The following is a 27,799-nucleotide window of genomic DNA, read 5'->3' on the forward strand; positions in this document are numbered from 1 at the left end:
TTAACGAAGAGCGGCAACATATCCACATTCGAACCCATCGCAGATATCAACTCGACGATCCTCAGTGGAACCAGACTTGAAGCCTGTCACAGACAAGAAGGTCGAGCTCTACGCCGAGTGGTAGAAGAGTGCTGGGAATAGGATAGGGAGCGCGGCGAAGGAGAAGAGGATGTGGAGTTAAACGACGTAGGTTCAGGTGCTGTAGCTTGGTCGGCAAGAGGCCGAAGAGACATCATGGAACAGCAAGACGGTCCCAGTATCAGCGGAAGCTGCAGGGTAAACTGACACTCGGTCTCACGAACGGTTGGATTGTCAAATCTGTTAGAGCTGCGATGAAAACCTCGTCAGGTCACCAGTTTGATACCCTGGGTGCCCTGACTCGGCCAAGAACCACGACCAGTCAAGTGAAAACATTTGATCGGGGTTTTCAGGTTCACCGAGCCCCCACCACGGCAGCAGGGTCTGTGCCATGCCGACGCCATCAATGCTCTGCGCTGCTGGCAAGTCAAGTTCGTTGGAGGGGGCCGAGGGGACTGACTGGCCACGTTGGGCGGCCGAAGGTCGTGAAGCGGCATAGCGGACGTCGATCGCGTCGAGGCGAGGCGAAGTCGCTGCCGAAGACGAAGCTGTTTCTCCGCCTGACTCGTACTCGAGCAAAGCCTCGTCACGCCCGGCATTGGTAGATGGCCTGACGCCGCGACGTAGTCGTTCGAGCTTGGCCCATCGAAAATCGCGAAAGTCGTACTCGGCAGGGTCTTGACAAACTAGCCGATATTCACTATGTACCAAGTCAGCGAGAGACTCCACTTCACAGGCCCCGACACAAACGACAGACCTTCGGAATGCGGTAAAATCGGTCTGATTAAGGAAATGACTGTGGCCGCATCGCAGGAGCCGGTGGACTGCCTCGACGTGCTATGTTTGATGTTAGCTCTTGCGGCTCGAGCATGCAATCCCACGTACTAGCTGTTTGACAAACTCGGATCGATCTGCAATATCCCGAATGACAGTGAGAAGGTGAGGGATCGCCTCCATGAGCGCGGGCGCTTTGGGGTCGAGGAACGGGTCGATCTCAGCCAGGCGGCGTGGCTCGAATAGGAGGACTGTCCGTGTCTTCAGGTTAGTAGCGTTGAGGCGACGAGGATGAGAGGGAGATCTCACTTTCTAGGGCGACATAGGCTTGCACGCCAATTTGAGGATCAAAGCTGATGCCCGCTTTGAGCCCTTCCGAGATAAGACCCGCGATGGGAAGAGCGTGCGAGATCCTGTTCCGCCGAACCTGGGGGATAAGATCTGCTTTAGCAGAATCGCGCTGATACACCTGTAGGGCGGCCCGACCGACGACAATGTAAAGATTGTGACGCAAGATGTGCAGGAGGATAAACGTGATGAGGCGATCACGGTGAAGAATCATGTTGTTTGTGTTGAAGTGGAATCGCCTCGGCAGGGCCGCTATAACATCTTCTATGTCGGCCTCGAGCGCAACCAGCTCAGCCGACAACTGTTCGCTCGTCCGTTCCCGATGGGAGGCGCGAAAAGCAAAGTGCAAGGCTCGGCGACGTGCGGCCGCCGTCCGAAGAAGATATGCTGACATGTCGAGAGGTGCACGGTCGAGACTAGCCGTGCTAGTATTGGCGGGGTCGCTAGGGACAACGAAGAGCGGTTCGGTCACAACCGTCTCGTCACCCAGAAAGCTCGCCATGTCACACGGAAGCTGGAGACGATATGAATTTTCGTCGACAATGTGGAAACCATATCGGCCACCATCGACGATGGTGTCGGCGTAGAACGCGCACCACGCTACGCGCCGGAGAGCCTCGCAGGAGAGAAGTGGCGAAAGTCGCAGATTTGCGGCAAATTTGGCCGGGTAGGTACGGTCAAGAGTTTGGAGGGACATCATCTGCATCATCCTAGACCGGTCGTCAGTTCCTGGAGGTCGACGAAGCACCGGGGGCGAATGAGAGGATTCAGGGTGCGGGCGGTCGGCACTCACCTGGTGCAGCTAGCGCCCAGTAGCCAAGCAGATGTAAAGTTGCCACGATTTAGATCGTAGTGTTGTGCTAGCAAGAGGGTCTGTTCACCGCATTAGACGCTTTTCCTTCGACCACAGTCCGCTTGCTCGAGCCGCAAATACCGAGTCGATGGCAGCCGGGGTGTCACTTACCATGAGCTGGATTGCCCCAAAGCCTTGGTAGATGCGCGGGAGAAGGGTCCCAATCGCTGCGTCCGCCCAAGCGTCGGCTCTCACCAAGTTCTCTGGGACGGCGTGGGCGGCAAACCTGCCGATGAGCGATCAGCGAGGGTTCAACACTGGAAAAGGCCTGGGCTTTACCGCATGGCGCTGGCGATCATGATTAGAGTCAATTCGCGAGGGGCCTTGCCCTTTGCGAGGAGGCGATTGAAGTGAAGCTGGTGAATGAATGCGAAGAACCCGAAGTCTGAAGAACGGGCAGTCAGCCATTGGGTTCCCGTTGCGGCGATCGACGACACGAAAATGCTTACGGTGTACCGACGAAAAGTAGAGCTCGACTAGATCCTCGAGCTCTTTGCCCGTCGGTAGCTGTCCCAGCGGCGTGGGTCGCGATGGGGCATGGTCGACCGGCTGCAAGGTCTCCGTCGTCTCATGGCCTTGTCTGGAAAGCGATGAGGTGGACTCCGTCTCCGAGCTCCTGACATGGGAGAGCGGCTGGGGAAGGGGGGAGGGCGACGAAATCGTGGGCAGAAAAGCAGTTGTCCTGTCTGTGTCGTTGGAAAGAGAAAGGTGCAGATGTCTCGGTAGCGCCATCTCAGCACCTGTCTGGGATCGCACGCATTCTATCCCGCTGCTGGCGCACTTTTGGCATGCATCTTGTACATCCCCGACGCATTTGAGCTAGAACCGTACACAGTCAAGTCAAATAGACTGGACTTCCGATGAGCACCAAAACGAGGACGTACCTTTTTCTCCCGACAAGTGTCGCACGCTGTCGCGTTGGGTCTCCTCGAGAGCCGGGCTCTCTTCTCGCTGGGTTCTGACCAATCGCAGGTCCTCGTTCCCTTGCAGCACTGGGTACACTGGGGCCTCTTTTCATCGCATTTGATCTGCCGCAATCGTCAAGCAGGTGCCGGCGAAGCTAAACGCATCAGACGAAAATGGCAGAGGGCCATCACTCACCCTCCTATGTCTGCATGTACGACAGCCCGTCCGCGTTCGATGGGTCGCGGTTCTGCTCCTTGGTGTGGGCGTCTGAAGTGGAGAGTGACGGGCGTGAGCGCCATCTGGGTGGGCGGAGGCTGGGGGCCACGTATTGAGATCATTCATCTCCAAGATGCCATGGGATGCTCAGGACGGAAGATCCAAGGCCGACGTGAGGTTATAGTAGAGGCAGCGTGAGAGGAAGGAGATGTGAGTGAAAATCAGCATCAGGCGTTAAGAGAGTGGTTGAAGCGCGGCCGGGGTCCAGTAAAAAGTCATGCCATCAGCCGCGGCACTTGATGGTCTTGGTGAAGTTCTAGGCTTTTGATGTCTTCCGTACAACCGTCCTCGGGAGATTTCTCCCTCCCCTACAGCGTCCTGGCCATGTGATGCAATTTGGTACGATCCACTCAACGCATTTTTGCGGCGGGGGGCTCTGCATCCACTGGCCACCCCAGGATAAGGAATGTTGATGATTGTGCACAAGCAATGCGAATCTGGGGGCCTCTGGGGATACGACTACTTTACTGTAGCGCCCACCGCCGCTGCCACGTTTCCCCCTGGCTTTACCCCGGTTTCCCCATGCTTCTCAACGTGGATCAGGTACAGAGGATGGAGGACAGGTGCAATGGCCCCCGATCCGAGCGAGGCCTGCATCGTGCCGAACGAGACATACAGTACCCCTCACTCATGTCAACATCGGACTCCCCACCTGCACCCGGAAGGCTCAACACATGGCGTGTACACAGATTTGGGGGAATCCATGTAGAGTGTGCTGACAGCAATAACGAGGGGGGGAAGTGGTGCCACGAGGAAGATAAGGCGGTCGGAGTTTGGGGATCTCGAATTCGACGGTGGGCTCTTCTGCTTGCCCTCTCCCAAAAAAATGGGAGAAATGCATGCTTATGGCTAAAAGGCCGCTCAACCAGAGCTCCAGGATTCTGCTGAACTTTTTCGTTCCAAGCGAATGATTACTTGCTCGTGTCGATGCCAAATTGACGACTGACCGAAAATAAAAAAAAAAAACCGGTTGTGTCTGCCTCATTGAGCAGCCGAGGTTTTCCCAGGATAGTCTGCAAGTTACAGGCAAAGGCCCAGGGGATTCCAGCCACGATGCTAAAAGCACCCGTCATCAATCTATTCCCGAAGAGGGGACACTAGACACTAGTTTATACCGAAGCACTCATTTTCACCACCATGGTCTTACCCCGCGCTGATAGATGTAGTTCCTATGGAATATCAATGACTGCTCGGCCTCACCGTGCCGGTGCGCATCGCTTGGAACAATGTCTGCTCTATGGATGTATAAAAGGGGACTGCCACGAGATGAGAGTGAATCCCACACTCCGCACGACACGAGCAGACATACCTCGTTGAGGGACCACCTAGACTTCTTAGTGACCCAAGACCTCACCATCGCAGGCCACCGACATGAAGATCCCGGCCGCCGTCATCGGCCTGGCTGCCCGCGCCTCCACGGCAGTGGCCGCCATCAACATCACGGAAGCTGTCCCCCTTGCATTACTGACCTCGCAGCCGTCGTTTGCGAAGCTAGTAGATTCGGCCTTGGTCTCCTTCTCGTTTGAGTTCCAGTTTTGGCCCACATATGCGGGCAACGCCACAAATCAGCCGAACCCGTTCGTTCATCAGCTGTTGAAAAATTTGGCGGAAAGGACAGGGAAAACACCAGCCGTCCGTGTCGGAGGTAGGTCCCACGTTGCTCCATATTGGCTCGGAATTTCAGCACTCTGGCACCACATTCAAGTGGTCACTGCCCTGGTAAGAGGCTCTTTCTCATCCGTGTGCACAGGAACGAGTGAGAATACCGCCTATGTCGACACCTCGTTTCAGGTGTGGGACGCGACCCAGTTGGGCGAAGTTTTCGGGCCGTTTATCCAGCAACCTACCCGCTGGCACCGAGCTCACCTTCGGCCTCAACATGGTTGATCAGTCCCAAGTCGCGGCCCAGTCGAAGATGCTGGCGGAAGCTTTCTAGGGATCTCGCGCCGGTCTCACCAAGAACGTGACCCTCAAATTCGTCGAAATCGGCAACGAACCAAACGTTCATGTCCCGTCCCTGGAGAGCTACGTGTCCGAATGGAAATCTCTTGCCAGGACAGCTCTACGGAATATCAAGATGGGCGGCAATGGCAACCCTTCTCTCTTGATTGGATCCGAGATCATTGGCTTCAACTTTCCGTTCTGGCTGACTGGAACGCTGGAGGCGGGGATCCTAGACAGCGAAGATATTTCCAGCGTTACCTACGTCCTCAATGAGCACCAGTACTCAGACGGCATGTTCGATGCAACCCCCGGCGGCCCGCCTCAGGGTACTTTGATGAACAAAGGAACCATCCGAAGTAACTTGTCAACCGTTTACAGTGGGATGTTGAACACCGAGAGCTACAACAGGAGGCATTACTTGGTAAACAAAGCCTCATTCACTCATATTTCCACTGTGTCGCTGACCTATGTAACTCTCTGTAGGGAGAAGCCAATACCTATGGCGGGTAAGCGATCCCCTCATCTGCAGCTGTGGTTCGAAGGATGACCAAATCCTGACTACTCTTGATAGACAAGATCTCTTGCGCCTGTCCAACACCGGCGAATCAACCGTGTGGGCAGTTGACTATTTGCTCAAGGCGGCGTCGATGGGGGTTGAGCGCGTCTACTTCCACAGCACCGCCAACCGCTTGTTCGCTGTCTTTCAGCCTAGATGGAGATTCACCAATGGCACTGGCATTAGCCGCCCGCATATTATGCCTATGTACAACGGCCTGCTCGTCGTGGATGAGATGGTCGACAAAAGTGAGAAAGCCAAGATCGCGGAGATGGAGAACAAGAGCGACGGCCTGGCGACGTATGGGATGTGGGAGAATGGCAAGCTGGTCAGGATGGCGTTGATTAACTCAAACGTGTTTGACCAGAACGCCACAACGAGATCGGCCATCAATGTCACCTTAAGCGGCGTACCCATGGGACGTTCCCGACTCTCAAGCGTCTGAGTATCCCATACACTACTGCCACCGACGGCATGTAAGTTGACCCATTTTCATTATGTACTAGATGAAGAGACCCGAGGCTGACTGCCATCGATTCAGGACGTGGGGCACCGTCCGGTCAGATCGTTGAAACACCGCTGGCAGGGGCGTCTGTCATTGTAGCCGCTTCACAGGTCGTCATGCTTAGCTTCAAGTAGGGGACGATGTCAATGTCGACCCAAGTAGGCACATGTTACCCGTGGGAAGGCAGATTGGGGGTTTTAATATGACTGCGCAAAGGGCAGTTGTGTCACACGGAGAGAAGAGGTAGACATACATTACCTTTATATGCATGAACTAAATTCGTAAGAGTGTTGCTCCCGCAAACCGGATTCGACCCAAAATCGGATAGTGAGAATACAGATCCATGGGCGTGTTTATTGACACCAGTATTCTCAGGCCAAACCGTCACCAGCATCAATCCTTTGCAGAGGATAAATCACGTACGCTGAAAAGCTCTTCTTGGCCACAGCTCTTATGCAAGATATACTGTCGCGCTAGGTACAGATAGTATGCAGAAGACGGGCAACAAGCCATGACGTAGGCACAGATTGACGGGGCCAGAATTCTTCCAGTGGACAATATCCGTAATTTCCCCCCATCTATATAAATTTTACTGCTAATGCTGTCTAGCGACTGGTCCTGTCAGGTTGCTGGTATTTATACGTGACTGGTTGACCCTTTTTCTTCTCCTATTCTTACTCTTATATCTTACATAGGAGTAATGACCCCTTTCCCAGTAAAACGAGCACTTGCTACCGTTCAACTGTTCAACCAGTTGAGGAAGTGTTGTGAGGCGAGAACTCTGTCGATCAGTGGATAGACTCGTAGTCGCGCATGTGAGGGCTCAAAGTCCCTACACCAGGATAGTGAAGGAAGAACGGCTTGATCTCAACGCTCACACAGGGACAGGTTTGCCTAGTCCACATCCCGCCGCGAAGTCAAAGACGAGAGAGCGAGGTGTCGAACAGTGTGTGGCAACATGTTCACCTGTGACGATGGAATGTTCAGCTTACAAGGAACCTTGGTCATAAGCTGGTTACGGAGACACCGAAAGGTGGCGGCAATCATTCTCTCTCTCTATATATATATGCGAGGTGGGACCTCCGGTTGATAGAAGCCAGAGCATTCAACAAGCAATGTACTACTAGTGATTGCCTGAGAGGTACGCTATTGGAGCAGGCTTGCTGTCCAGAATGCGGAGCATCAATTGGAGGATCGAATCATCAAGCCGTTGCAGGCGTTTCGCGTGCTATGGGCATGGGGAGATGAAGTGGTGGACGTTTGGACCTGCTGGTAACTGATGAAGGAGAATGGGATGGGTGCTGGCCTAGGGTGGATGGGGTTGGAAAGCAAACCTGTGGCATGCAATATCACTTGAACTCTGTCATATGTTTCTGTGGGGGCTTGCGGGTTGGCTTAGTTGCAGCATGCATAAGATTCCAGGCTAGAAGCACTGCCTCACCTGCGAGTTGGAATCTTTTCCATAGCCACCCGCATCCTTCGTATCCCGTTCTATTCATACACAGGGTCTTGTGGATATCAAGCGAGCTGTGGCGAGGCACGGGATCAGTCTCTTCAGTCTCTCGAGTCTCTGCCCCATACCTCAAAAGCGATGACTTTAACTCATCCTTGATTCGCCCTTTTAGGGTGCTTGATTCTAAAACATTGCGACGACGCTTGACAGAGATATTCAGATTATGGCTCATTCCGTAGGCAGACAAGATCTTGCACATGAAATAGGGAGTAGAAGCTTCGGCAGAAGGAGGTTGACAAAACGAAGATTAAGATTCAGTGGTCGTCCATTCACGGCCGACCCCAGCTATTCGAGCGAAACGTTCCATTGACACGGAGGTAAGAGGGGGAAGACTTGCCAACTCCTGGGCGTGAAGCACACGATACATGGTGCAGTTCGGTCGTCATTCCACATCTCCCGACACAATGCGATTCGGAAAGGACTCCATGAGCCTGCGGTAGAGTCGCTTATAGCCATCAACGGGGATCTTACGGACCAGAGGCGTCTCAAGCCTTACGGCGTATGAGACGCTGGTTGTCTAGCCAAAGTTGATGTTGCCTTCCGCCATCAAAGTCAATAGACACCGTGCTTTTGGTCCATATTGTTAAGGTGATGAACGATTTAGCACTTGAGTGCCTGTCACGCAGGGAGGATGTCGTCGTCAGGATCATTGAGCAACCACACACAAAGCTCTCGCTGCTGTGGTTCCTCGCGTGCTTGTGTGTTCTTCCTCAAAAAACCAACTAAGAAAGGCTCGATGCACACTTCAACTTCCTACCCACCCATGTCTGCTTGCCCCTTACATAATTAATGCACGTAGCGCCCCGCTACAGTATGAGTACCATTTCTCTCACGTGGTCACTGTTTGTAGTCAGAAGGCCCTTCAAGTGCACCGTTCTGGTTTCCGTGTGCCATTGCAGCTGTTGACGATTTTCAGCATTCCGTTGATTTTGGGAGCTTGTATGCTCAGCGTGCCGCTTGTTCCTCCGGGAGTCTGAAATGAGTACGCCCAGCCATCGTCGTTGGTCTCGTACTTCGCCGCAAAAGTTCCTAGACCCGTGGTAAAGCCAGCATCGATGGAGTCCAAACTTCCGGGGCTTGGTTTCAAGGCCCACGTCTTGCATGGCTGATGCGCGAGTCGAGGTCATAAGGCACATAGTGCAGCGCTCTGTCGCTATAATAGCCTTCAATGAAGGAACTGTTGGTCATGCGCGGGTCATCGAGCATGAAATCGACCCACATGCGGCGCATGAGATTCATCGCGCGCTCCGGCTGGCCGGCCACATAATGCGCCTGGAGCTCAAAGCCTAAAGCGAAGGGTGACACCGTACTTCCCGCTTCAGGAGCCGGGGCGCCGACTTTGGTCCAGCGCGGCGCCAGCTTCGCCGAAATCAACGCTATCTGAGTGCTGTTCGCGGTAATGTTGGACACGACCGCCCATGAATTGCCGTCTTGCGGATACAACGTGGTGGTTTCGTTGTCACGATAGAGGCCTGCGCTGGCATCCCACAGCCGAGCGTTGGCGGCCTGCTTGATCGTTTTGGCGTGTTGTTGCCAAATACTGGTGACGGATGCGTCTCCCACGATTTTGGCAAGCCCCAGGCCAACATTGAGGGTGTAATAAAGAATAGAGTTGGCCTCGATGCTATGTCCACCCATCCCGACCCGACCCCAGTCAGCCGAACTCGTAACGTTCATTAAGCCCGAGTCACCGACAAGGCTGAGGGAGTAATTCAGGCTTTTTATGAAGCGACCCCAATTCCTGGAAAGGTATGCCTCGTCACCGGTGAACGTATAATAGTCATTCAACCCAAGCTGTAGAGATCAATTTCTGAAAAGGGATGTCCAGCATAGGGTAATCGACCTGATGAATTTTGGAGGACAAAAAGAGAGTCGAGGGAGTTTTTTACTGCGATCATATCATTCGTTGAAACGAAGACTGAAGGGACAGCGATAACCATGTCGCCCGGCCAGACAAGTCGATCCCGTTTGGCACCGTCCACCAAGACGCTGGTTCCGTTGGCTATGGTGGTATTACTATACCATCTAGTGAGGTTCGTCCCTGAGACATATATTTGTGCAGGCGCGCTGCCAAAGCGAACAACGGAGTTGCCGGCTTTTGGATCGATCGTGCACAACTGGTTCGTGTATGCTCCTAAGCCCTCTTAGTGAAACGAAACATATTACTGAGGTGTCAGTCAAGGACTCGCCAGCGTACCACACCCGACTGAGCTTATTATCGTCGGAGTGGAAATACCCTGAATACCTTCCAAGAGCTCCATCTGCCACGTGCGGCATAGCGGTGAAATAGACCGAGTGGTTATTGATCCGAACTGACCTAGTTGTGTTATGTATGACACTCAGATATTGAAAACCACCACTTTGCATCCGCTGCGGCGCGGTATACGAACCCTCCCGCGTCACTGGGAACCACAAGGGCTCATCGTCGCCAGTGGTGGAGTCGCAGGTTTGTCCAGAGATCCAGATGGAGCTCTCGCTGAATGTGAAGCCGACATAGTCACTGGCGCTGGAGAGTGATAAGACGTCAAACGAGACCAGGCCGGCTATGTTCTTGCCAAAGACAACGTGGTGCCGCCTTGACCCTTCGCCAAGCTTGATGCGTTCAAAACGGTACCATTGACTGTTCGCACCGAAACAGGGTGGAGGGTTCGAGACGTGGGAGCCAGGATATACTCCTGGTAGGGCACCGCACTCACCAGAGCAGTTGTAGTCAGGACAATCTGCAATACGTAGTGAAATTGGTGGTGAAAGATCATGCTGCCCACTGCTAGCGTCATGAAAGGTCGGAGTAGAACAACAGGGCAACGGTTGATATTCGAGGTACTCTTTGCTAGGGGAACACTGGTGCAGTTCGGGTATTAAGTGACACAAAGAAAGGAGCACGTCATTGACCGTTATGGTGGCTAACAGTCACACCTCTAAAGATATCGGACAATACTAGGACTTTGATATCTCGGCTGAGTGAGTACCGAGGAAACACTCGCTGTATTGCAATCCGAAACATGTGGGGTGACTTTGGCGCCTTGTTCCTGGGGTCGCTTTCGGATCTGCTCTCCGCTCTTCTCCACGCACGGGGGATGAGGAGATGGGCGTTTAGGTGGGTCGTCAAAACAGACCACAGAGACTACCTCGTCCGAGTGCTATTTGAGTGACTGATGTACCTGATGTACCCTTCCGATGAGACCGCCGGGACGAACGAAAGAAGACAAATATCCAGACGAAAATAGCCATGGTCAATGGCATCGCTCACATACACGAAAGCTTCGTGGCGGTTTACAAACCGGTAGAACGACCCATGGTAATGGGTACTTCTCTACGATAACGACAAAACTGCACTCGAGCCACTTGATCTTGAATGCCCCGGGGCGGAAGGAGACTGTTGACCTATGAGATGGTTGCCTGCTAGGCTACAGTATAGGCAACAACACTGAAGGATACTGTTTAGGTAGATATATAGATGGGCTCTATCCTGCACTCATTGCAAGAGCCAGAGCATTCATTCAAATTCAAGTTGCACATCAAGTTTGACAGAGACTCATAACATCAATTTCTATTTTCGATTGTCTTCATTCCTCTGATCTAGCACCAATTGAGAATGAGTAGGCTAAAAGCTGTGATCGCTGGCGACGGCAAGATGACTACCTACTAGTTCATTTCCATGGATGCACCTTTTCTCCCGTTATAGTACAGATGCGTTGCCATTGCCCCACTTTTCTGTGGTGGGTCTTCAATCACGTGGAAGAGCTGGTGTGAAATATGCCAAGGCGCTAGTAACTGAGAATAAAAGCGGCTAGTTAGGAACCAATACAATTCTCAACCGTAGAATATCCGAGAACAGCTTTGGATCCTCCTCTTTTGGGCAATCTACATAGTGCCAGCCCATGGACATCGTGACAGTGATGTGGCAGCATCTGGACGACGTGGATGATCTCGTTTGAGGCCGTGCGAAGAATGAAGCGGCCAGACCTCCTGTTTTGGGCGGTCCTCGACAACCGTGACTTGGGGTACGGACTGTTTCAGGGAATAAGGAAGAGCTCATACTTTTCAATCTTCCGCATCTAAGTTGCCGCTCCAAGATGCCCACAAGGACGAGCCGGCATTCAACAAGGCGGTCCGCCTCCTACTTAATTATTCCCTGGTAGAAGAGATGGAAGATCTGGCTAGGTATGTCGTTCATCCGGTGGTCCGTAGATCGGCTTGGCATGCTCAGAACGAGGAACAACGAGTCGATTTCGCCCGACCTGCGGTGATGAGTATTGGTTTTGCTGTTCGTTCAGGTTCCACAACGAGAGTTTTGCACTATACAACAGGATCTAGTGGTGCATGCTGAGTACTGCTTCCGATAGGTGCATCCTCACCGGCATTGAGACTGCTCCCGCTCAGCCCCATGTCGGTCTCATAAAGTCCTTGTACTAACCTAATGGCGAGAACTTGGCTGCGCGGGGTTTGTTACCATGGCCGATGTTGCTCGCATATCAGACGGGTGCTTCTATCTCGGTGGCGAAAAATTTCGTTAACGCCCACCACATTCTTGTAGAGGTACACTCCCTGAGAGATGCCTCGCACCCGTATTAAGCCACGTCGCCCAATGGCTGATTACTGGGATGGGGTTGCACGTAGGCGTCGCCAGATTCGACGCTAGCCCGGTGCCTTTCTCGCTTAGCTCATGAGCGAATGATTATAAATGCCTCCTCCGTCAATTCTTGAGGAAATCGAGTAATGGCCCTGGCCTCATTGCAGCCATTATTGTGTAGAGAGTAGACAGAGTAAAAATCTTCTCGACTGCAGGGTGCAAGCCAGAGGAGCCAGAGGGGAGCTAAGGGTGAGCTATGGCTGCGACGCTCACATACTAGAACGGGAAAGGGAATCTCAATCTTAAGAATATGGGCCATAGTTAAAGAGTTAATTGAATACTATACAAACGCACACATACCCGTACCTCTGCCGTTCTCTCCTCTCCTTCGTATCGTGGCATCTACCTTCGAGAGACTACCCTCATCTGCATCACCTTCTCTCGACCTCGACGTATTCTCTGCCACTCTCCGCCTTCTGTCAGACGGGGTGCAACTTGAGATGTATTGAATGCTCTGTTTTTCTATCTACTTTATAGACGTGTGAATGCCTCGTCGTTGGGCAGAGCAACTATCAGAAGTGCCATTGTCTATGGTAACCTCGTATCAGTGTTTTAGTGGTGGAGCCTATGTATCAGCGTGGTTTTCGATTGTATACACTGCGAGATGGAGCCGTACGGCACATCGGTTACTACAAATATGCGAGTCCACTTGAAGTCAAAACATGAGATCGATGTTGAAAATACTTCGAGCCCGGTTAGAGCAGCAACAACGAAACAACTACAGCAGCTATACCTAGCTATCATATAGGGGTCCTATAACAATGGATATCCTGTCAATTCCAGTCATGAGCGACGAACCAGAGCGAGTCGTTTCAGGAGCACGCAGTACGATCCCGTGGGAAAGAGCGCAGCTGGGGGCTGAAAACATCGAGAAAGTCGAGTGTTTAAAGCACCGGAAACGCAGTGGTATTACAGATAAGCACCTCGAGATAGTTAACTAAATCTCTTATCGACCTGTAAGGACTGGGAGTCGTTGTTAAACGGATCTGGTTAAGTGCTCTGGTTAATCGCACCCCCCAACCCCCCCAAGGTGGTCCAGAGACTGGATCCGATGGGGTTGTTGTTAGGCAGATCTAGTTGGTGGATCCATGGACTGGATCCGATCAGGGTGTGTGGCACGTGACTCATTCTGTGCCAAGCTTTATCGTTAGGATTATCGATAATCGATCGAGGCGTTATCGGCTTATCGAAAACCCACGCTGCCATGTATGATTACTCCCTTGTTTGACACCTTCATTTCCCCTTCCGTGCCTTGCTCTTTCCCGGCCTTCTAAAATTCTAGCCTAACCGCAGATTTGAAGTCCTATGTCTCTTGGGCTCTATTCTCAGGTATCGCTGCCATTTTGGCAGGCGCTTGACCTACTCGTTTCGTCCCACAAGATTATTGTCGACCGCCCGCGCGGGACCGCCCATCCACGCTATCCAGATGAAGTCTTTCCGTTGGATTACGGCTATCTGCAGGGGACATCTGCAAACGATGGGAACGGCATTGATGTGTGGGTAGGGACACTGGAAGGGAAGAATGTCTGCGCAGTTATTGTTACTGTCGATCTGTATAAACATGATTCTGAGATCAAAATTTTACTGAGCTGCACGCCAGAAGAGAAAGAAGTTATATTGGAGAGGCATAACTTGGGAAAGCAGTCAGCAATATTGATTGAGCGAGAAGTTCAAGGAGAAGGTTTGGGAAACGGCGATTGACATAGTCAAGTTGTTTGGGCATTTTCAGTGTGATTCTGCTCGTTAGAGTATGGATTGTCCAAAGCTTCTGAGGTGATGAATATTCAAAACATCCTACTGAGGTATGTGATTCGTGGAGAACAAGAAATCTTGACACTATCATCGGTCTGCAGGCCATCATCACGTTTGGACGATGAGGTACTTACTTTTGGTGGTCAGCCGTCACGAGTCCAGTCTGAGTAGCGGGACGCGAATTTACGGTTTACAAGTCAGAGAGTTGCAAAGTTTGAACAATATTCTATTTGAGGGCAAGATTGTTCTTACTTGAAGGCTTCCGTCTCACGTTCTGTTCTGTTCCGCTAACAGTACGAATCTGGAGACTTGGGCGAAGATCGCCTCAAGCGAGCCATCTATCTCTAGGTGATTTCAACTCGACCCTTAGTTGTTCAATCTCATCTTGAGTGTAATGAGCCTTCCCTATGCTTTCTCGTAGGCAAAAAAAAAGGTCAATGTTTCCCGGGACCATTTCACCACTTTCTTACTGTGTGAGACATGTGTCTCAAACGAATCATTTCTCAACGGGTCTGATCGTTCAACTGAGAACCTTTCAAAGCGAGACATGAAGGACCTCCTCCGCCACGGAAAGAAGCCTAAAGTTGCGCGATCACGAGTGAGACGGTGGTCCGGCGGCTTTCGGTGACCGTCAAGCTCATTCTTCTCATATCTCAACGGACCGCAGAGAAGCACGGATTTTCTCCAGGTACAAGAGACTGCATTGATATTTCTGGTGGGATCGGCTATTCTTCATTGGCTCATATCACAATTGATCTGGTAGGTCTTCTTCTATCCTCCTGCATGGCGGGGCCGGCTGGCCCTGAAACCACCTACCCACAAGACCGATGTTGACAATCACGGCTTTGATTAAAGGAGTCATACGGTACCATTCGCTATGGCCAAGCGTCCAGAGAGTATTCGGGCTTTAATCTTTCCCCGGAAGATCGCCATGGGGCATGGCCTCCCCAACTTTCACTCGACGCGGAGATGCTGGAACGTCCCACCGGGACCAGGCGAACAGGCGCCCGTGCATCTAAGGACCTCGACACCTCCAAGAAGGCCACGCTCTTTATTGACGATTTAAAAAACTCCCTTCGGAAGCTAGTCGACAGCCTCTGGCGTCTCTTCCGCCGGCATGATCAGGTTCGTCTCAACATGGCGTTTGCTATTTCGGCCTCAAGAATAGTCCAGTCAGCTTCGACTCCCCTGTTCATTCTCGTGTGCTTTGGGCTCTTCTTGACAGGAATCTTGGTGTATTACGCTCTAGCGAGCAGACGGCCAAAGAATTTTCCTCCTGGACCTCCTACTTTACCCATTCTCGGGAATCTGCATATTTTCCCTAAAACCAAAGCGTTCCTCAAGTACGAATGTTCCATCCGAAAGCTGAGCATAGGCAGGGAGGTCTGATCTATCTAACTCGCTGCCAGGTTCCATGAATGGGGAAAGAAATACGGTTCCCTTATTGGACTCAAGCTGGGTCCTCAGAATGTAGTGATCCTCAATGACTACAGGCACGTTCAAGAGTAGGTCGAAAATGGTGTTCCCTATTTGACCTGTGTGCATTGACTCTGCGGTAGACTCTTTGACAAACGGGGCGCAAAATACTCTGACCGGCCAGCGAACCACATCGCGAATGATTTAATTTACCAGAACAAAACACACATTTTGTTTTTGCCGTATGGCGATGACTGGAGAATTTTGCGAAAGACTCTCCAAGGTTTGCTCAATGTGGTGGCAGTAGACAATCTGTTACCGATCCAAAATGCAGAAGCCACTCAGACCATGTATCAGTTACTCAAGGAACCCGAGGGATGGTACGATCATATTCGACGGTACTCCACCGCCGTCATCCTGGCCTCTGTCTTTGGTCTTCGTGGTACCAGCTTCGACTCACCACGGGTCAAGGCCTTATACCACGTTCAGGATCAATTAACACAGATTGCCGAGATTGGTGCCACTCCGCCAGTCGACGTTTTTCCCTGGTTGAAGTCCCTGCCGAACTTTCTTTCGGGTTGGCGGAAATGGGCTCTCTCCATCCGAGCCGAACACCGAGCTTTTTATTTCGGCCTGATGAGAGACAGCAAGAAACAAATGCAAAAGAAAGGGGTCAAGGAATGCTTCTTGGCTAGGATGATCAAGGACCAAGAGAAAAGTGGTCTCAGTGACGAGCACATCGCCTACTTGGGTGGTACACTAGTAGGTCTCCGTCTGCTACGCAATACCGGGCAGGTATTTTCCATGCTAATGGCTCGAAAAGATGGAAGCTGGCTCCGACACAACCGCTTCCACACTTCTGTCATTCCTTTTGGCCATGGTCAAATACCCCGAAGCACTCAAAAAGTGCCAAGAAGAGGTCGACGCACTATGTGGCACAAACAGATCGCCGACCATCCACGACTTCGAAAGGCTCCCTTACCTGAGAGCTACCATGAATGAGGTCCGTGGACGAATTTGACCGGAAAGCCCCCTTTTGTCGGGTGGTCCAAACTGACATGTCATGAACAGACTCTCCGCTGGCGCCCGGTAGCAGCCGGTGGTATTCCACATGCTCTTACCGAAGACGATTACTATGAAGGTTACTTCTTACCCAAAGGAACCATTCTCTTCGCCAACACATGGGCCATCCACCGCACCAAGGAATTCAACGACGCGGAAGCGTTTATGCCGGAGCGATTTTTGCAAAACAAATTTGGCATTGCTTCCACCGATGCCGAAGCCAATGACGAGTCGAAGCGGCGTGTACAGTATGGTTTTGGCGCGGGTAGGCGGGTATGTTCCGGACAAAGACTGGCGGAAAACTCCCTGGTAAGTATCGGAGCTTCTCTAAGACGTTGTCTCTGCCCTTGCTGACAACTTCTTCTTCCCCAAGATCGTCAATATGGCCAAGCTCGTTTGGGCTTTCGACATCGCCCCAGGCCCAGGAACAATCGGCGATAGCGTAGACGTGAACTATACGGGAGGCTTTCTAGTGGCCCCCAAAAAGTTCCCCTTGCACTTGAAGCCTAGATCGCAACCACATATTGATATTATTGAGATGGAATACGTGGGAGCAGATGAATATCTCCACCAATTCGAAGACTGATCATGATTCGTTGTGAAGAGGTTGACGTAAATGAATATCTATCTGATCCTCACCCCTACAGACAGAGGAGCAGCTTGACTTGATGTGAATGGTCCGAGTCCTTGTTTTATGCTCGGCATCTAGCGATGCATCGGCACACATGTCATTGCTTATGTACTTTGCCCAAGATGCCATGTCACTGCCTAACGAGTATGTCTCTGCCGTTTCCAACTGAATTTGTTGGGACCTTGCATGAAAGTCATCGCTCACCCACCAGTAAGTCTTGAGATTTTGGGAGAGTGGTCGCTGGCGGAAAGCCGACGAAGGCGAATTTATCCTACTTGACGCGTTGATGTCGTACCACCCTTCACGATTCTGGAGCTTCTGAAGATTCGCCTTCCACCTCACTTCACAAGCAGACACTACCTGATCCCGAATACGTTTCCGCCCGCCTTCATCGCCCATCTCGTGTCCACTTGTAACCTCTGGGCTCTCTAGCTTCCGCATTGAACAGTCCGAGCCCTCATTTGTGCTCACAAGCTTTGAGCTCGCTCCCAGGTTGCGGACGCCTATTCCGATAATTTTGCTTTCAGGTCTATAAATTATATTGGGCCCGAGTAACATACTTCGTTGCGCCACCCTGGTGTTGTGCCTGTTTGCCATTATTTTTCTTCTTCTCGACATCATACGACACTGTTTATAGATTTTGATATACCTGCCATGGTTACTGAAACAAGCGCCGAACGTCTCGAAGGTACTCATGCCATTAAGAAGACCCAGCAAAACGAATTCCAGGTTGAGGAAGTTGAGAAATCTGTGGACCTTGTGTACGAAGATGTCGACGAAGAACCTGAGCTTCACATGCGAACTTGGATCGTGTTAGGTTCCATGTTTTGGCTGGACCTCGTGCAACTTATCGCACTCCAGGGCCCTCCCGCGATGGTAGGTGAAATTCCTTAAGCTTAGAGCGAACGGTTTTTATTAACGACTACATTTTGTATTAGCTCGACTATATTGGAAACTCTTTTGGCGACACGCAAACTCAGACATGGATTCCCAACGCCCTCGCACTCATCCAAGTAGTACTGCGGCCCATCATTTCTGCTGCGTCCGACACTTTTCAGGTTCGAAAGAGTCTGTTGGTAGGCTCTTGCGTTGTGTCCTTTGTTGGTTCGGCGATCGCCTCTGGATCCAATAACATACACAGGGTCGTCGTGGCTCAAGTCCTGATTGGCTTTGGATTCGCGGCCGTGCTTCTTTCCTACTGTGTGCCTAGCGAAATTGTCCCTGGGAGATGGAGACCAGGTGAATAATAACGGCTCCAGCGTCGCGATATATCACTCACATTATGGTCAGTGACCCAAGCAGCCATGAATATTGCCTCTTGTATCGGTGCCCTGCTTGGACCAGATGGGTTTTTGGTGTTACCGCCGTCGGTATCCTCGTTGGCTACCGACCTCCAAAGAGGCATTCACTTCTGGATCATCTGTCGTTCTGGCAGAAGTTTGGCCACCTTGACCTCGCTTGGCAGCGGTCTACTGTGTGTCGGTCTTTCACTATTTTTGGCTGGTCTCTGTCTCGGAGGTGGTCTTTACACCTGGACCGATGTTCGAGTTCTAGCCCCGCTCATCATCGGCTGTTCGCCTTTGGGTTTTACGAAGTCTATGGCACCAAGATCGGCATCCTTCATCACGGCCTATTCAAAGGGCCACACACCAACGGTCGAGTCGTGGCAATTTGCACCCTCCTCATTGCTGCCGAGGCCATTTTGGGTTTCTCTTATCTGATTTTCTATCCCAGCCTGTGAGTCTCCCTCCCCTCCACAGCTTCCCAAAAGTTTCAAGAATACTGACTCAAGGTCCCAAACAGCACAACGAGTCTCTTCACCACCGATCCCATGAAACTTGTCGCGCGCCTGGAGGGGTACTGGATTGCTTGTGCCATCGGCAGCATCATCTTCGGCTTTTTCAGCACGAGATATCGGACTGTTCGTGAGCCGTTAGCAGTTGGCTTCCTTATCACCAGCTCCATGGTCGGCTTTGCCACTATTCAACCGAGCCACTCAGCCAATGCTATTGTATTTGCTTGCATGGCAGGTTTCGGATTCGGGTCGGCTCTCATCCTTATCGTATCTTTCCACTCGCGCCGTCGCTGCTACCGTGTTTACCGCCATCTATGCCGCAGCACTACGCACACAACTTGACAGGAAGACTGCTTCTTATGATTCCGAAGCTGCACTTGGCGCCGGTCTTCCTGTCGCATCACTCACTGCTTTTCTCGGAGCGTTCCTCACAAACGATGCTGACGCACTCATGCAGGTGCCGGGAGTTACACCCACGATCGTTGCGACAAGTCTTGCTGCAATGAAGCAGGCTTTTGCTGACTCCTTCAGGATCATTTACATCATTGCTGCTCCCTTTGGTGTCGTGGCAGTCATAGCGGCCTGTTTCCTGGGAAGCGTGAAACATACCATGAACTATGGAGTTGATGCTCCTGTGGAAAAGCTGCACGCGAAGCATTATCATGAAGACACTACCCAAAATGCTTGAATGGCGGAGCTCTGTTACAACATGACGTGGGAGGTGCCTTTGGGACTGAACAACTTCGGTCTGATGAATGTTGGGGTTTCGCTTAGCATTCATCCATACGAGCGCAGGAACCGATCAGAAGTCACCTCCTCTCTTTATCCACCTCACGGTCTGGGAGTCTGTTCCCACAGATCTCTCTGCTCTGGATCTCTTCGATCTCGGATCTCGGACGACTGTCAGCTATACATGGTCCCAAGTTTAGGGCTGATGATAAAAGCTAGCTGTGCATGAATGCCCCCAATCATCCATGTACACGTCTTTATCATTTGCGATGCCGACTTGTTCTCTTAAATTTTTAGTACGATAGGCAGTGGCGGGACCTCCTGTCCTAGATTCCCTCGGGCATGCCACGCAATTCTACCGGCTGAAAAGGCAGCATGAGCTCCGAAGGATGAGATTCACCGGTATGGATCTTGACTACACCTCCCGTCTTCCTGTCATTCGGATCGTTCATGATATAGCAATAAGAATTCTCGACGTTGCGCGAGGAAACCTGTCTCCAAGGTAACCAGTCCAGTCCAGTCCATGGTTTCTGATATCAAAAAGTCGGATTACCTACCTCGAGCACCAATCTGCCGCCTTTTTCGACGATCACGCTGATGGGACTAAGCATGACGTGGACCTCGACGATCTCGCCTTCCTTTACCGGCTCCGAAACTGATCCGTCAGTGTAGAGAAAATCGCCGTGACTGATCTTGTCGTCGGGCTTACGCAGGGACAGTCTTTGGTGGCCATAAGCGACCAGCAAATTAGGCGAGTCCAAGATGCCGTCGAACAAAATTTCGTGGCCATCCTTGGAGATGTATCGCAAGCCGAGGAACAGGTCAGTGTCGGATGCCCCCTTGACGGACAGGAACAGCTTCACGATAGACTGTCCTGCAACGAGTGTGTTACGCTCAAACGGAGGTGTGATAAAGGTCACCGCGGACCCAAGTCGTTTCTCTTCGAGGTGGAGATTTTTCACGTATTCCGAGTAGGGGAAACTCGAGATGAACATATGCTTGTCGCTCTCGTTGTGATATTGCACCGTGCCCGCCGGGAGGGACTTGGCTGATGACGATGGACTCAAGATGAAACTTGGTCTGCCAGACGTGGCAATTACTGCGAATTGGGAATCTGTCCTTGCTGGAGCGTCGAGCGCAAAAGACTTTCTCTGCGTGTCCACGGGTGGCCATTGAGAATCGTAAAGAAATGATCTGCAGCCGTACCGGCCTCTAGTTATGTATTTCACACGGGGAACCTGGGAAGCAGTTAGTCAGTCATCTATCCGCACAGAATGTCGCAACACCAAAAGGCATACTTTGTCCCAGCCGCTGTCTTCTCCTTTCAGGATATGAGCACGTTCTCTCTCTCGTACATGGGGCTGACATGTTTCCCGGCAATGATCTCCAGCCATAGCTTATTTTTGGGGGTCGATGACTCATAGCAATCGAAAATGAGATCCGGTACTTAAGGGATGTCCGTAGAAGTTGGCGACCGTATAGAAGGGGACTTTGATATTCTCAAACGGCGGGCAACGTTGTTTCCACCAATCGTCGTTGTAGGGATGCTCCTTGGCCAGTTTCAGAAAGTCAACACGATTCTTTGCCAATTCATCCTCGAATAGAGTCGAACGTCCAGTCTGCTGCGATTTGACCGAATGCTCGAACCACCAGTCTGTGAAGAGATTGTTGCGCTGGACAATATCAAATTAGTGCCCAGGTCCGTGATTCCCGTGTCGGGGGTTTACGCACTATTCCTCCAGGGTAACTGATGTCGCGATAGATGTCAATACCGACCTCCCAGGGTATGATGGCCTTCAGCGACGGCGGGTTAAGAGTTGCTACACCCATTGAAGTAATGGAATGATACGAAAGCCCACAGCTGGATAGACCAGGGGTTAGGTCTCAGTTAACGGCAGTAGGCAGGGAGGGAAGGGCGTTCGATGGTGCACACAAAAAAAAGTGTGATACTTACCAACTTTCCCGCTGCACCAGGGCTGTTGTGCCAGCCATTCAATGGCATCGTAGTAATACTCGTAATCCCGCATCGAAAACACGTCCAGGATGCCCGGAGACTTGCCAATGCCAGGGATGTCCAGATGCACCACCGCATAGCCAAATTCAACCCATTGTTCACCTGACAGACTATGAGCGGGGTTCATTGTATCAAATGCATTCCTGGTCAATGCTATACCTTCAAATCGTTCGTATACAAGGGTTTCACGGCCTTGAACAGTCAGAAGGCGGGCTTCAAAGGGGTCTGCTTCCGACATATGCATGTCCTTGTTGTACGGTCCCAGAGAGCTGATGACAGGAACAGGCTTGTGGTCAGAGTCGTCAGGGCGGTAGACATTGGCACTCAGCCACAAACCCCCTCGATGAGGCACGTGGATGTCGCGTTCGATGATCATCGTGCTTGTTTGCTGAGTAGAGGAATAGAGATTGGTAGGAAAGTCGCGGGTAAAAGTGCTTCCTGATAGACCGGGTCGAGCAGTTGCCGACAGCCGACTATGTTAGTATAAGTCAGCTGACATTTGGTCGTCTGATACCTCGGGTTGCGCGGATGTGCTTGACTGGGTGAAAATTTGTGGGACCCCCTGGGCTGGGTTCAGGTCAGCGGTCTGGTCCCGTCGTGGGGTTTTGTTGATGAACCACCGTTTATTGTCTTTATCGACCAAGTACTAGGCACTAAATATGATATAGACAAGCGTAATCTGGGCGAAGATGCGCTCAGATTCTTGGATCTGGTCCCCTGTATGATCCAGCTTGACGAGACAACGGCATCAGTGCTAGCTTGTTCGTCCAAGATAGGGATCTTGTTCGAGCACATTCTGTCACAGCCCTCCGACGTGTCCAGGAAGACTCGTGCGCAACTACTGTTCTCCGGACCGGCGGATTTTGCAACGTGGGCTATGGACTCGGAGATTAATTCTAACTCCATGATTACATAACACGCAGGACCAGTTAAATAAATACGTGAAAGCAGGCAGCCTGGAAAAGTCTGACTTGGAAGCCGGAGAAGCTCTATCAGGCAGCGCAGAGAGCCAACTCGTGCGAGGATTCAAAAGGGGAGAAGTCTTTCTATAGAGCCAGTCGTCTGACAAGTTTCGACTTAACTAAAACCCAATTAATATAAGGACAGGGGTCAGACTTGATTCAAAGATTGGCGGAAATATATATATTTGCGGCGTCCTCCAAACCCTCCTCGCCCTCTGCAAGCATAAAATCATCTCCAAAAATACAGAACAGGATACAAGATGACGACAATCAAAGTCGCAATAGTCGGGGCGGCGGGAGAAACAGGCATGTCAATTGTGAAAGCTCTGCTGCCCTCCACGACACCCAAATTCGTATGTCGAGATCAATCCCCAGAAGTGCCGATATTAATTTTTCGTCAGGAAATTACCAGCCTGACCCGACCAGCCTCAGTCAACAAGCCGATCAACGTCGAACTCAAGAACAAAGGCGTCCAAATTGTTCCTGTATCCCTCACGGGTCCTCAAGACGAAGTGGTCAAGGCCCTTGCTGGCATCGACGTTGTCATATCCACGATCAACCCGGCCGCCCTCAACGAACAGATCCATCTTGCTGATGCCGCAAAACTTGCCGGTGTTAAGCGATTTATCCCTTCAAATTGGGCCCCGGTTACCCCGCCGGAAGGGGTCATGTTGGCCCGCGAACAGGTGTGTATCCGCGGACATTTGGGTGTTTGGGGCAATCAATGGATGGTCGTGAGACTCTGACACGATGACAGAAAGAGAGGATCATCAACCACGTGCTAAAGATCCGCCTCGGGTACACGATCATCGACGTCGGACTGTGGTATCAAGTTGCGGTCCCGCCAGTGCCATCCGGCCGCCTGGACTATTGTGCGGCCAAAGCATTGAAACCTCTGTGGGCCCTCGGCGGAGATGGAAACGTTGCCAGTGCGCTCACCTACCTAGATGATATCGGTCGATATGTCGCGCACATCATTGCGGATCCGCGCACACTCAATAAGAAGGTCTTTGCATATAACGAGACCTTAACAAGGAACCAGATATACGATCTTCTCGAGCGCCTCAGCGGGGAAAGCCTGGAAAGAAACTACGTATGTCATCATTGATTGGACTGAAGCCTTTGCGTACCCGGAGCTGACTCACTCAATGGTCCAGGTGTCGGAAGAAGAGGCGAACAAGAATATCGAACAAGCCAAGAAGGCCTGGCAGAAGAATCCAGAGGAGATCAACGCCTATTTTGCTCTTGCTATGGCACAGTACTTTATGTCTGTTTGTATCCGAGGCGACAATACCCCGGAGTGCGCCCAATATCTTGGATATCTAGACTGCAAAGACCTCTATCCGGATTTTGAGTTCTATCCATTCGAACAATATCTCCGAGATGCATTGGATGGGAAGGCAAAGCCGGTTCTGATGGATTACTAGTATAGCATCACGCAACTATTGCGTATTATTCCAGGCTCTGTGACACGATCTCAAGTATAATTTCACGAGTTATTGCGTGCCGTGACTGTCGCCTATTGCGACCATCTTACTGTTGAACCTGCGTTTGGAAAAAAAAGAGAAAAAAAGCTGCCCAATCTACTGTATCCGTTACACCACAAGTTCAAACTATTTAGCTGTTCGTTCTTACGACCTGACAAGCATCTTATTCTTGATATCCATTTCTACGTAGACCATGCTGCTGCATCTTTGAAGCCCTTGAGGTAGCTCAGCCATAGTCTGAGCATCGTTTCCCAGACGACGCCGCTCGGCCAGAGCACGAACAAAATGCATCAAGCATCAAATTTCACTCTACCCAGCTTCCCGTCAACGAAGTCCGCTAGCTTCTTGTGTTGTCATGCTGCACGAAATACAATCTGTCGTCACCAGAGGCGAAAGCCAGCAGATGCTGTACCCAGGCTTCTAATTGGGGGTGTCGGGTACGTTGTACCACATCGAATGCGTGTGATATATGATCTCCCATTCTTAGAGCCCGATTCCGTACACTTTGAATGCATCGACGGCGGCCGGAAGTACGTCGGGATGGCTAAAAGAGTACAGCATGATGTGCTCAATGGGTTCACCACTCATTTCCTCTTAACAATCTTCACCTGTAAATCGATAGATCCGTAGCACAAAAGCTCTATACAACGATCTCTTTGGCATTGGTACTTTGTGGTCTTCACCCAGGCTAAACGTCAAGACTACTATTTCGCCGACCGCCAAAGGGTGTGGGACAGGTTCCAGATACGCTCATGGCAGGAAAGTGCGGATATGCACACGATCGAGGAGTTCCACGTCTGTTTTCAAAGTTTAGAAACTATCATGAAGCCTATCCGGTAGAAAATGTACTACCGAAGATGAGAAGTTGTCCCACAAAAACATCTGTGCAGAAAAAGTGGCCCAGGGTTTGATCAGCCCCATTTTGACTATGACACAGCAACAGCGTATTTATCGCCCCCATTTTGGAGTGTCCCATCAACCACCTCTTCCCCATTCAGCCCCAAACTGGATAAGTATGCTGCCAGTTTGACAATTTGAACCCAAAATATCCATCTCCGGCCTTTGGCGAAGGCTAAGAATCTCCGAAAATAGTCCTAATGCTTGGAACCGTTGTGATGCTTGCCAGCTTTGATGAGTAATACTATCCAGATGAGGGGGAGTGTCCTGCTCAGCTATGACGCCGTAAGCGATGGGAAACGTTACCATCAAGTCAGAGACATTTTCTGCTGCAGTATCATTACCTCATGCTAGGTATACTTGCACTCTGAAAGTCCCCAAGTCGAGAAGATCTGACGCGAACGAATTTGTCGTAACGATTGCAATGTTCGAGATGAAATAGACAGTCATCATGATGAGGTATGTGATCCTTCTACACGGCATATCCGCGGCTTCGCCGACAATGGTAGGCACGATGGTCAACATGGCCATGTCAGTTTGAGTGTATGGTGGGATAGTAGACCAGGCTGCAAAGGAGAAGAGGATGACGACGTACCATCCCTCAGACTGTGTGGACACGGAGTATGGATCAGATAACTCGTGTTGGATTTCGTTCAGGGTTTCATCTCCATCGGCCATAGTACCAGGTTGCTCGGCCTTTCAATCAATTAAGGAAGGTGAACGGCAAAGAACTTTGCCTTGGCTCTGGCTTCTGAAGGACGCTTGGGAATGAGTGAACGTCCGAGAACAAGTGCTCACCACCTTTCGCGAATGTGGATGCTTCAGATAATTTGCGTCATCCCTCATTGATCAACTCACAAGAGTTCGGAATCGGCCTTGAATATTCACCTGCTGCAAGAATTTAGAATTGGGTTTTTCAAAGGCGACTGCTCCCACGTGGTCCTCACGCTAGCTGTCTCCCGCTGATATATAGAACAGCTTTTGAAATTCTTTGCTGTCCACTGTATGTTCTGAGAAGAAGGTACCAGCATGACCAGCCCATGACTCCAATGATTTCAGTCTATCAGCTAAATAATATCCAGAAAATCTAGACTTAGAATTTGCTGAGTGAACCAGGCGTTGTTGATGGACCCAAATTCATCATTGTACATTGGTAGAGGAAGAGACGCAAAGTCGACCTGGTCCTCGAAGCCTTGCTGGAAGTTGGAGTCAACTTTGGCTGAGTTCGTTTGGTGGTGCCTGAAGGATTCAAGAATTTGGACTGCACGTCGAGCAGATTGAATTTGAGGTTCATGGTATCTGAGAATGGCAATCACTCGATCCCATGAAATCTGAAATTCTTCTTCGGTGCATATTGTGCCCGGTGTCTCGGATAATCGTATGCAAATCAGGACGGTAGCTGCAGCAAAGGCAACTAGGAGAATGGTCAGATGGATGAAAATGCTGACAGCCCCGGAGGTTAAGGATGACATACAATAAACCGTATACCAGCCAGAACATCTGAATACAGATTGCAAATTGTCAAAGAGACTATTGATTAAGAGCTGTGCAGTCTTCGAGCACAGAGAGCACGCTTTGAGAACAACGTGATGTTCAAGGGAAGTCTCTTCTGCATTTGGCCGATAATCCCGGAGAAGTTTCTTTGCAGTAAGGAGGATAGGCCGCAACAGGAGAGTTCGAGTGTATAGAAATCTTAGTAATTTGTTGATCTTAGGAATTTGGCACTCAATGATCTGTAGGGAGGGATTGCTCACCTGCAGTAAAGAACATTTGCTTGCAGCGTGAAGCACGGGCTTCTGGGAGAAATAGGACCAGTGTCCAAACTGCTCTTTTCCCCTGGCCGTAAATGGGGCGGGAGGCCGTTGAAGAATCGATCCAAATCCGAATTCAATTTCATGACTGCAGATAGCGGTTGTTGTGGCTGTGAGCACCCATGTCCCGTTGGGAAATCAGAACCTGTTTTGTTCAAATACAGGGTTGAAAGAATGTCGTCGAGAATATCGAACAATTTTATCGAATACACGAAGAAAGCGAGTCGCGATTCTCGAGATCTCGGCTGGACGCCATCAGCACCGTCTTGGAGATATTCGTCGTCCATTGACTGAGGTGGTTGAACTTCTGAAGGATGTGAAATCATTGTCGGTCGTCCAAATGTCATTGCTTGTAACCTAATTGAAGGTATCAACAATTCACCCTTTCCAGTAACGAGGATATGCTAGAAGGACATATGGGCCGGCAGGAACTGACCTATCAAGAATAACACAATTGAACCATACTCTGCGTCCCATCTCACGTCGAAGCTGGTTCGAACAAGTGGAGTGTTTCGATTCGAGGTGCAACCCAAGCGCTTGTGCGGCCCTGATTGCCAGTCCGATAGTATTCCAACACCGGCTGGCATACTGGGTGGATTGCAGATATAGTCCTGTCAAGAGGAGAAGTTGTACGCTTTCTAAGGAGGCGGCATCAAGAACTTTCCTAGCTGACAGATTCACAGAGCGTTCATAAAATTCCGAGGCCAACCCTGTCCGCTTGCTGGCTTCAACCATCTCGCTGAATTGACAGCCCAACGCAAATATGACGTTGACAATGGATAGAAATATAGGGTCTTCGAGGGGAGTGCTGAGTCGTGTGTGATAACTTGCATTTGTCGGTTCCCATAAAAGCCGGT

At 50.9% G+C, this 27,799-nt stretch overlaps 10 protein-coding genes across 10 annotated transcripts; 5 read left to right on the forward strand and 5 right to left on the reverse strand.

The window, feature by feature from the left end:
* Positions 1 to 321: 321 nt before the first annotated feature.
* On the reverse strand, positions 322 to 2,785 carry Z518_02115 (uncharacterized protein; the record flags this gene model as incomplete). The annotated part of the gene is made up of 8 exons (XM_013419144.1): positions 322 to 778; positions 836 to 915; positions 964 to 1,103; positions 1,162 to 1,910; positions 1,994 to 2,073; positions 2,165 to 2,279; positions 2,333 to 2,438; positions 2,503 to 2,785. The coding sequence occupies 8 exons, from the start codon at positions 2,783 to 2,785 to the stop codon at positions 322 to 324; spliced, it is 2,010 nt and encodes a 669-aa protein (XP_013274598.1).
* A 1,821-nt stretch (positions 2,786 to 4,606) lies between these two features.
* Z518_02116 (uncharacterized protein) lies at positions 4,607 to 6,180 on the forward strand (the record flags this gene model as incomplete). The annotated part of the gene is made up of 5 exons (XM_013419145.1): positions 4,607 to 4,954; positions 4,986 to 5,117; positions 5,172 to 5,600; positions 5,663 to 5,685; positions 5,751 to 6,180. The coding sequence occupies 5 exons, from the start codon at positions 4,607 to 4,609 to the stop codon at positions 6,178 to 6,180; spliced, it is 1,362 nt and encodes a 453-aa protein (XP_013274599.1).
* A 2,656-nt stretch (positions 6,181 to 8,836) lies between these two features.
* Positions 8,837 to 10,530, reverse strand: Z518_02117 (uncharacterized protein; the record flags this gene model as incomplete). Its single annotated transcript, XM_013419146.1, has 4 exons — positions 8,837 to 9,452; positions 9,951 to 10,065; positions 10,144 to 10,259; positions 10,316 to 10,530. The coding sequence occupies 4 exons, from the start codon at positions 10,528 to 10,530 to the stop codon at positions 8,837 to 8,839; spliced, it is 1,062 nt and encodes a 353-aa protein (XP_013274600.1).
* A 4,577-nt stretch (positions 10,531 to 15,107) lies between these two features.
* On the forward strand, positions 15,108 to 17,202 carry Z518_02118 (uncharacterized protein; the record flags this gene model as incomplete). Its single annotated transcript, XM_013419147.1, has 6 exons — positions 15,108 to 15,481; positions 15,548 to 15,643; positions 15,698 to 16,316; positions 16,378 to 16,557; positions 16,626 to 16,925; positions 16,990 to 17,202. The coding sequence occupies 6 exons, from the start codon at positions 15,108 to 15,110 to the stop codon at positions 17,200 to 17,202; spliced, it is 1,782 nt and encodes a 593-aa protein (XP_013274601.1).
* A 699-nt stretch (positions 17,203 to 17,901) lies between these two features.
* On the forward strand, positions 17,902 to 18,494 carry Z518_02119 (uncharacterized protein; the record flags this gene model as incomplete). Its single annotated transcript, XM_013419148.1, has 2 exons — positions 17,902 to 18,123; positions 18,186 to 18,494. 2 exons carry the CDS (start codon positions 17,902 to 17,904, stop codon positions 18,492 to 18,494), a joined length of 531 nt encoding a protein of 176 aa, XP_013274602.1.
* Positions 18,495 to 18,529: 35 nt separating this feature from the next.
* Z518_02120 (uncharacterized protein) lies at positions 18,530 to 19,730 on the forward strand (the record flags this gene model as incomplete). Its single annotated transcript, XM_013419149.1, has 3 exons — positions 18,530 to 18,984; positions 19,051 to 19,213; positions 19,278 to 19,730. 3 exons carry the CDS (start codon positions 18,530 to 18,532, stop codon positions 19,728 to 19,730), a joined length of 1,071 nt encoding a protein of 356 aa, XP_013274603.1.
* A 367-nt stretch (positions 19,731 to 20,097) lies between these two features.
* On the reverse strand, positions 20,098 to 21,165 carry Z518_02121 (uncharacterized protein; the record flags this gene model as incomplete). Its single annotated transcript, XM_013419150.1, has 4 exons — positions 20,098 to 20,262; positions 20,329 to 20,711; positions 20,847 to 21,009; positions 21,070 to 21,165. The coding sequence occupies 4 exons, from the start codon at positions 21,163 to 21,165 to the stop codon at positions 20,098 to 20,100; spliced, it is 807 nt and encodes a 268-aa protein (XP_013274604.1).
* Positions 21,166 to 21,189: 24 nt separating this feature from the next.
* Z518_02122 (uncharacterized protein) lies at positions 21,190 to 22,161 on the reverse strand (the record flags this gene model as incomplete). The annotated part of the gene is made up of 4 exons (XM_013419151.1): positions 21,190 to 21,444; positions 21,503 to 21,632; positions 21,722 to 21,887; positions 21,945 to 22,161. 4 exons carry the CDS (start codon positions 22,159 to 22,161, stop codon positions 21,190 to 21,192), a joined length of 768 nt encoding a protein of 255 aa, XP_013274605.1.
* Positions 22,162 to 23,007: 846 nt separating this feature from the next.
* Z518_02123 (uncharacterized protein) lies at positions 23,008 to 24,174 on the forward strand (the record flags this gene model as incomplete). The annotated part of the gene is made up of 4 exons (XM_013419152.1): positions 23,008 to 23,100; positions 23,149 to 23,433; positions 23,505 to 23,840; positions 23,905 to 24,174. 4 exons carry the CDS (start codon positions 23,008 to 23,010, stop codon positions 24,172 to 24,174), a joined length of 984 nt encoding a protein of 327 aa, XP_013274606.1.
* A 2,024-nt stretch (positions 24,175 to 26,198) lies between these two features.
* Positions 26,199 to 27,289, reverse strand: Z518_02124 (uncharacterized protein; the record flags this gene model as incomplete). Its single annotated transcript, XM_013419153.1, has 3 exons — positions 26,199 to 26,545; positions 26,606 to 26,823; positions 26,886 to 27,289. The coding sequence occupies 3 exons, from the start codon at positions 27,287 to 27,289 to the stop codon at positions 26,199 to 26,201; spliced, it is 969 nt and encodes a 322-aa protein (XP_013274607.1).
* Positions 27,290 to 27,799: the final 510 nt, after the last annotated feature.

The sequence above is a fragment of the Rhinocladiella mackenziei genome, assembly GCF_000835555.1.
Source record: "Rhinocladiella mackenziei CBS 650.93 unplaced genomic scaffold supercont1.2, whole genome shotgun sequence".
NCBI classification, from domain to species: Eukaryota; Fungi; Ascomycota; class Eurotiomycetes; order Chaetothyriales; family Herpotrichiellaceae; genus Rhinocladiella; species Rhinocladiella mackenziei.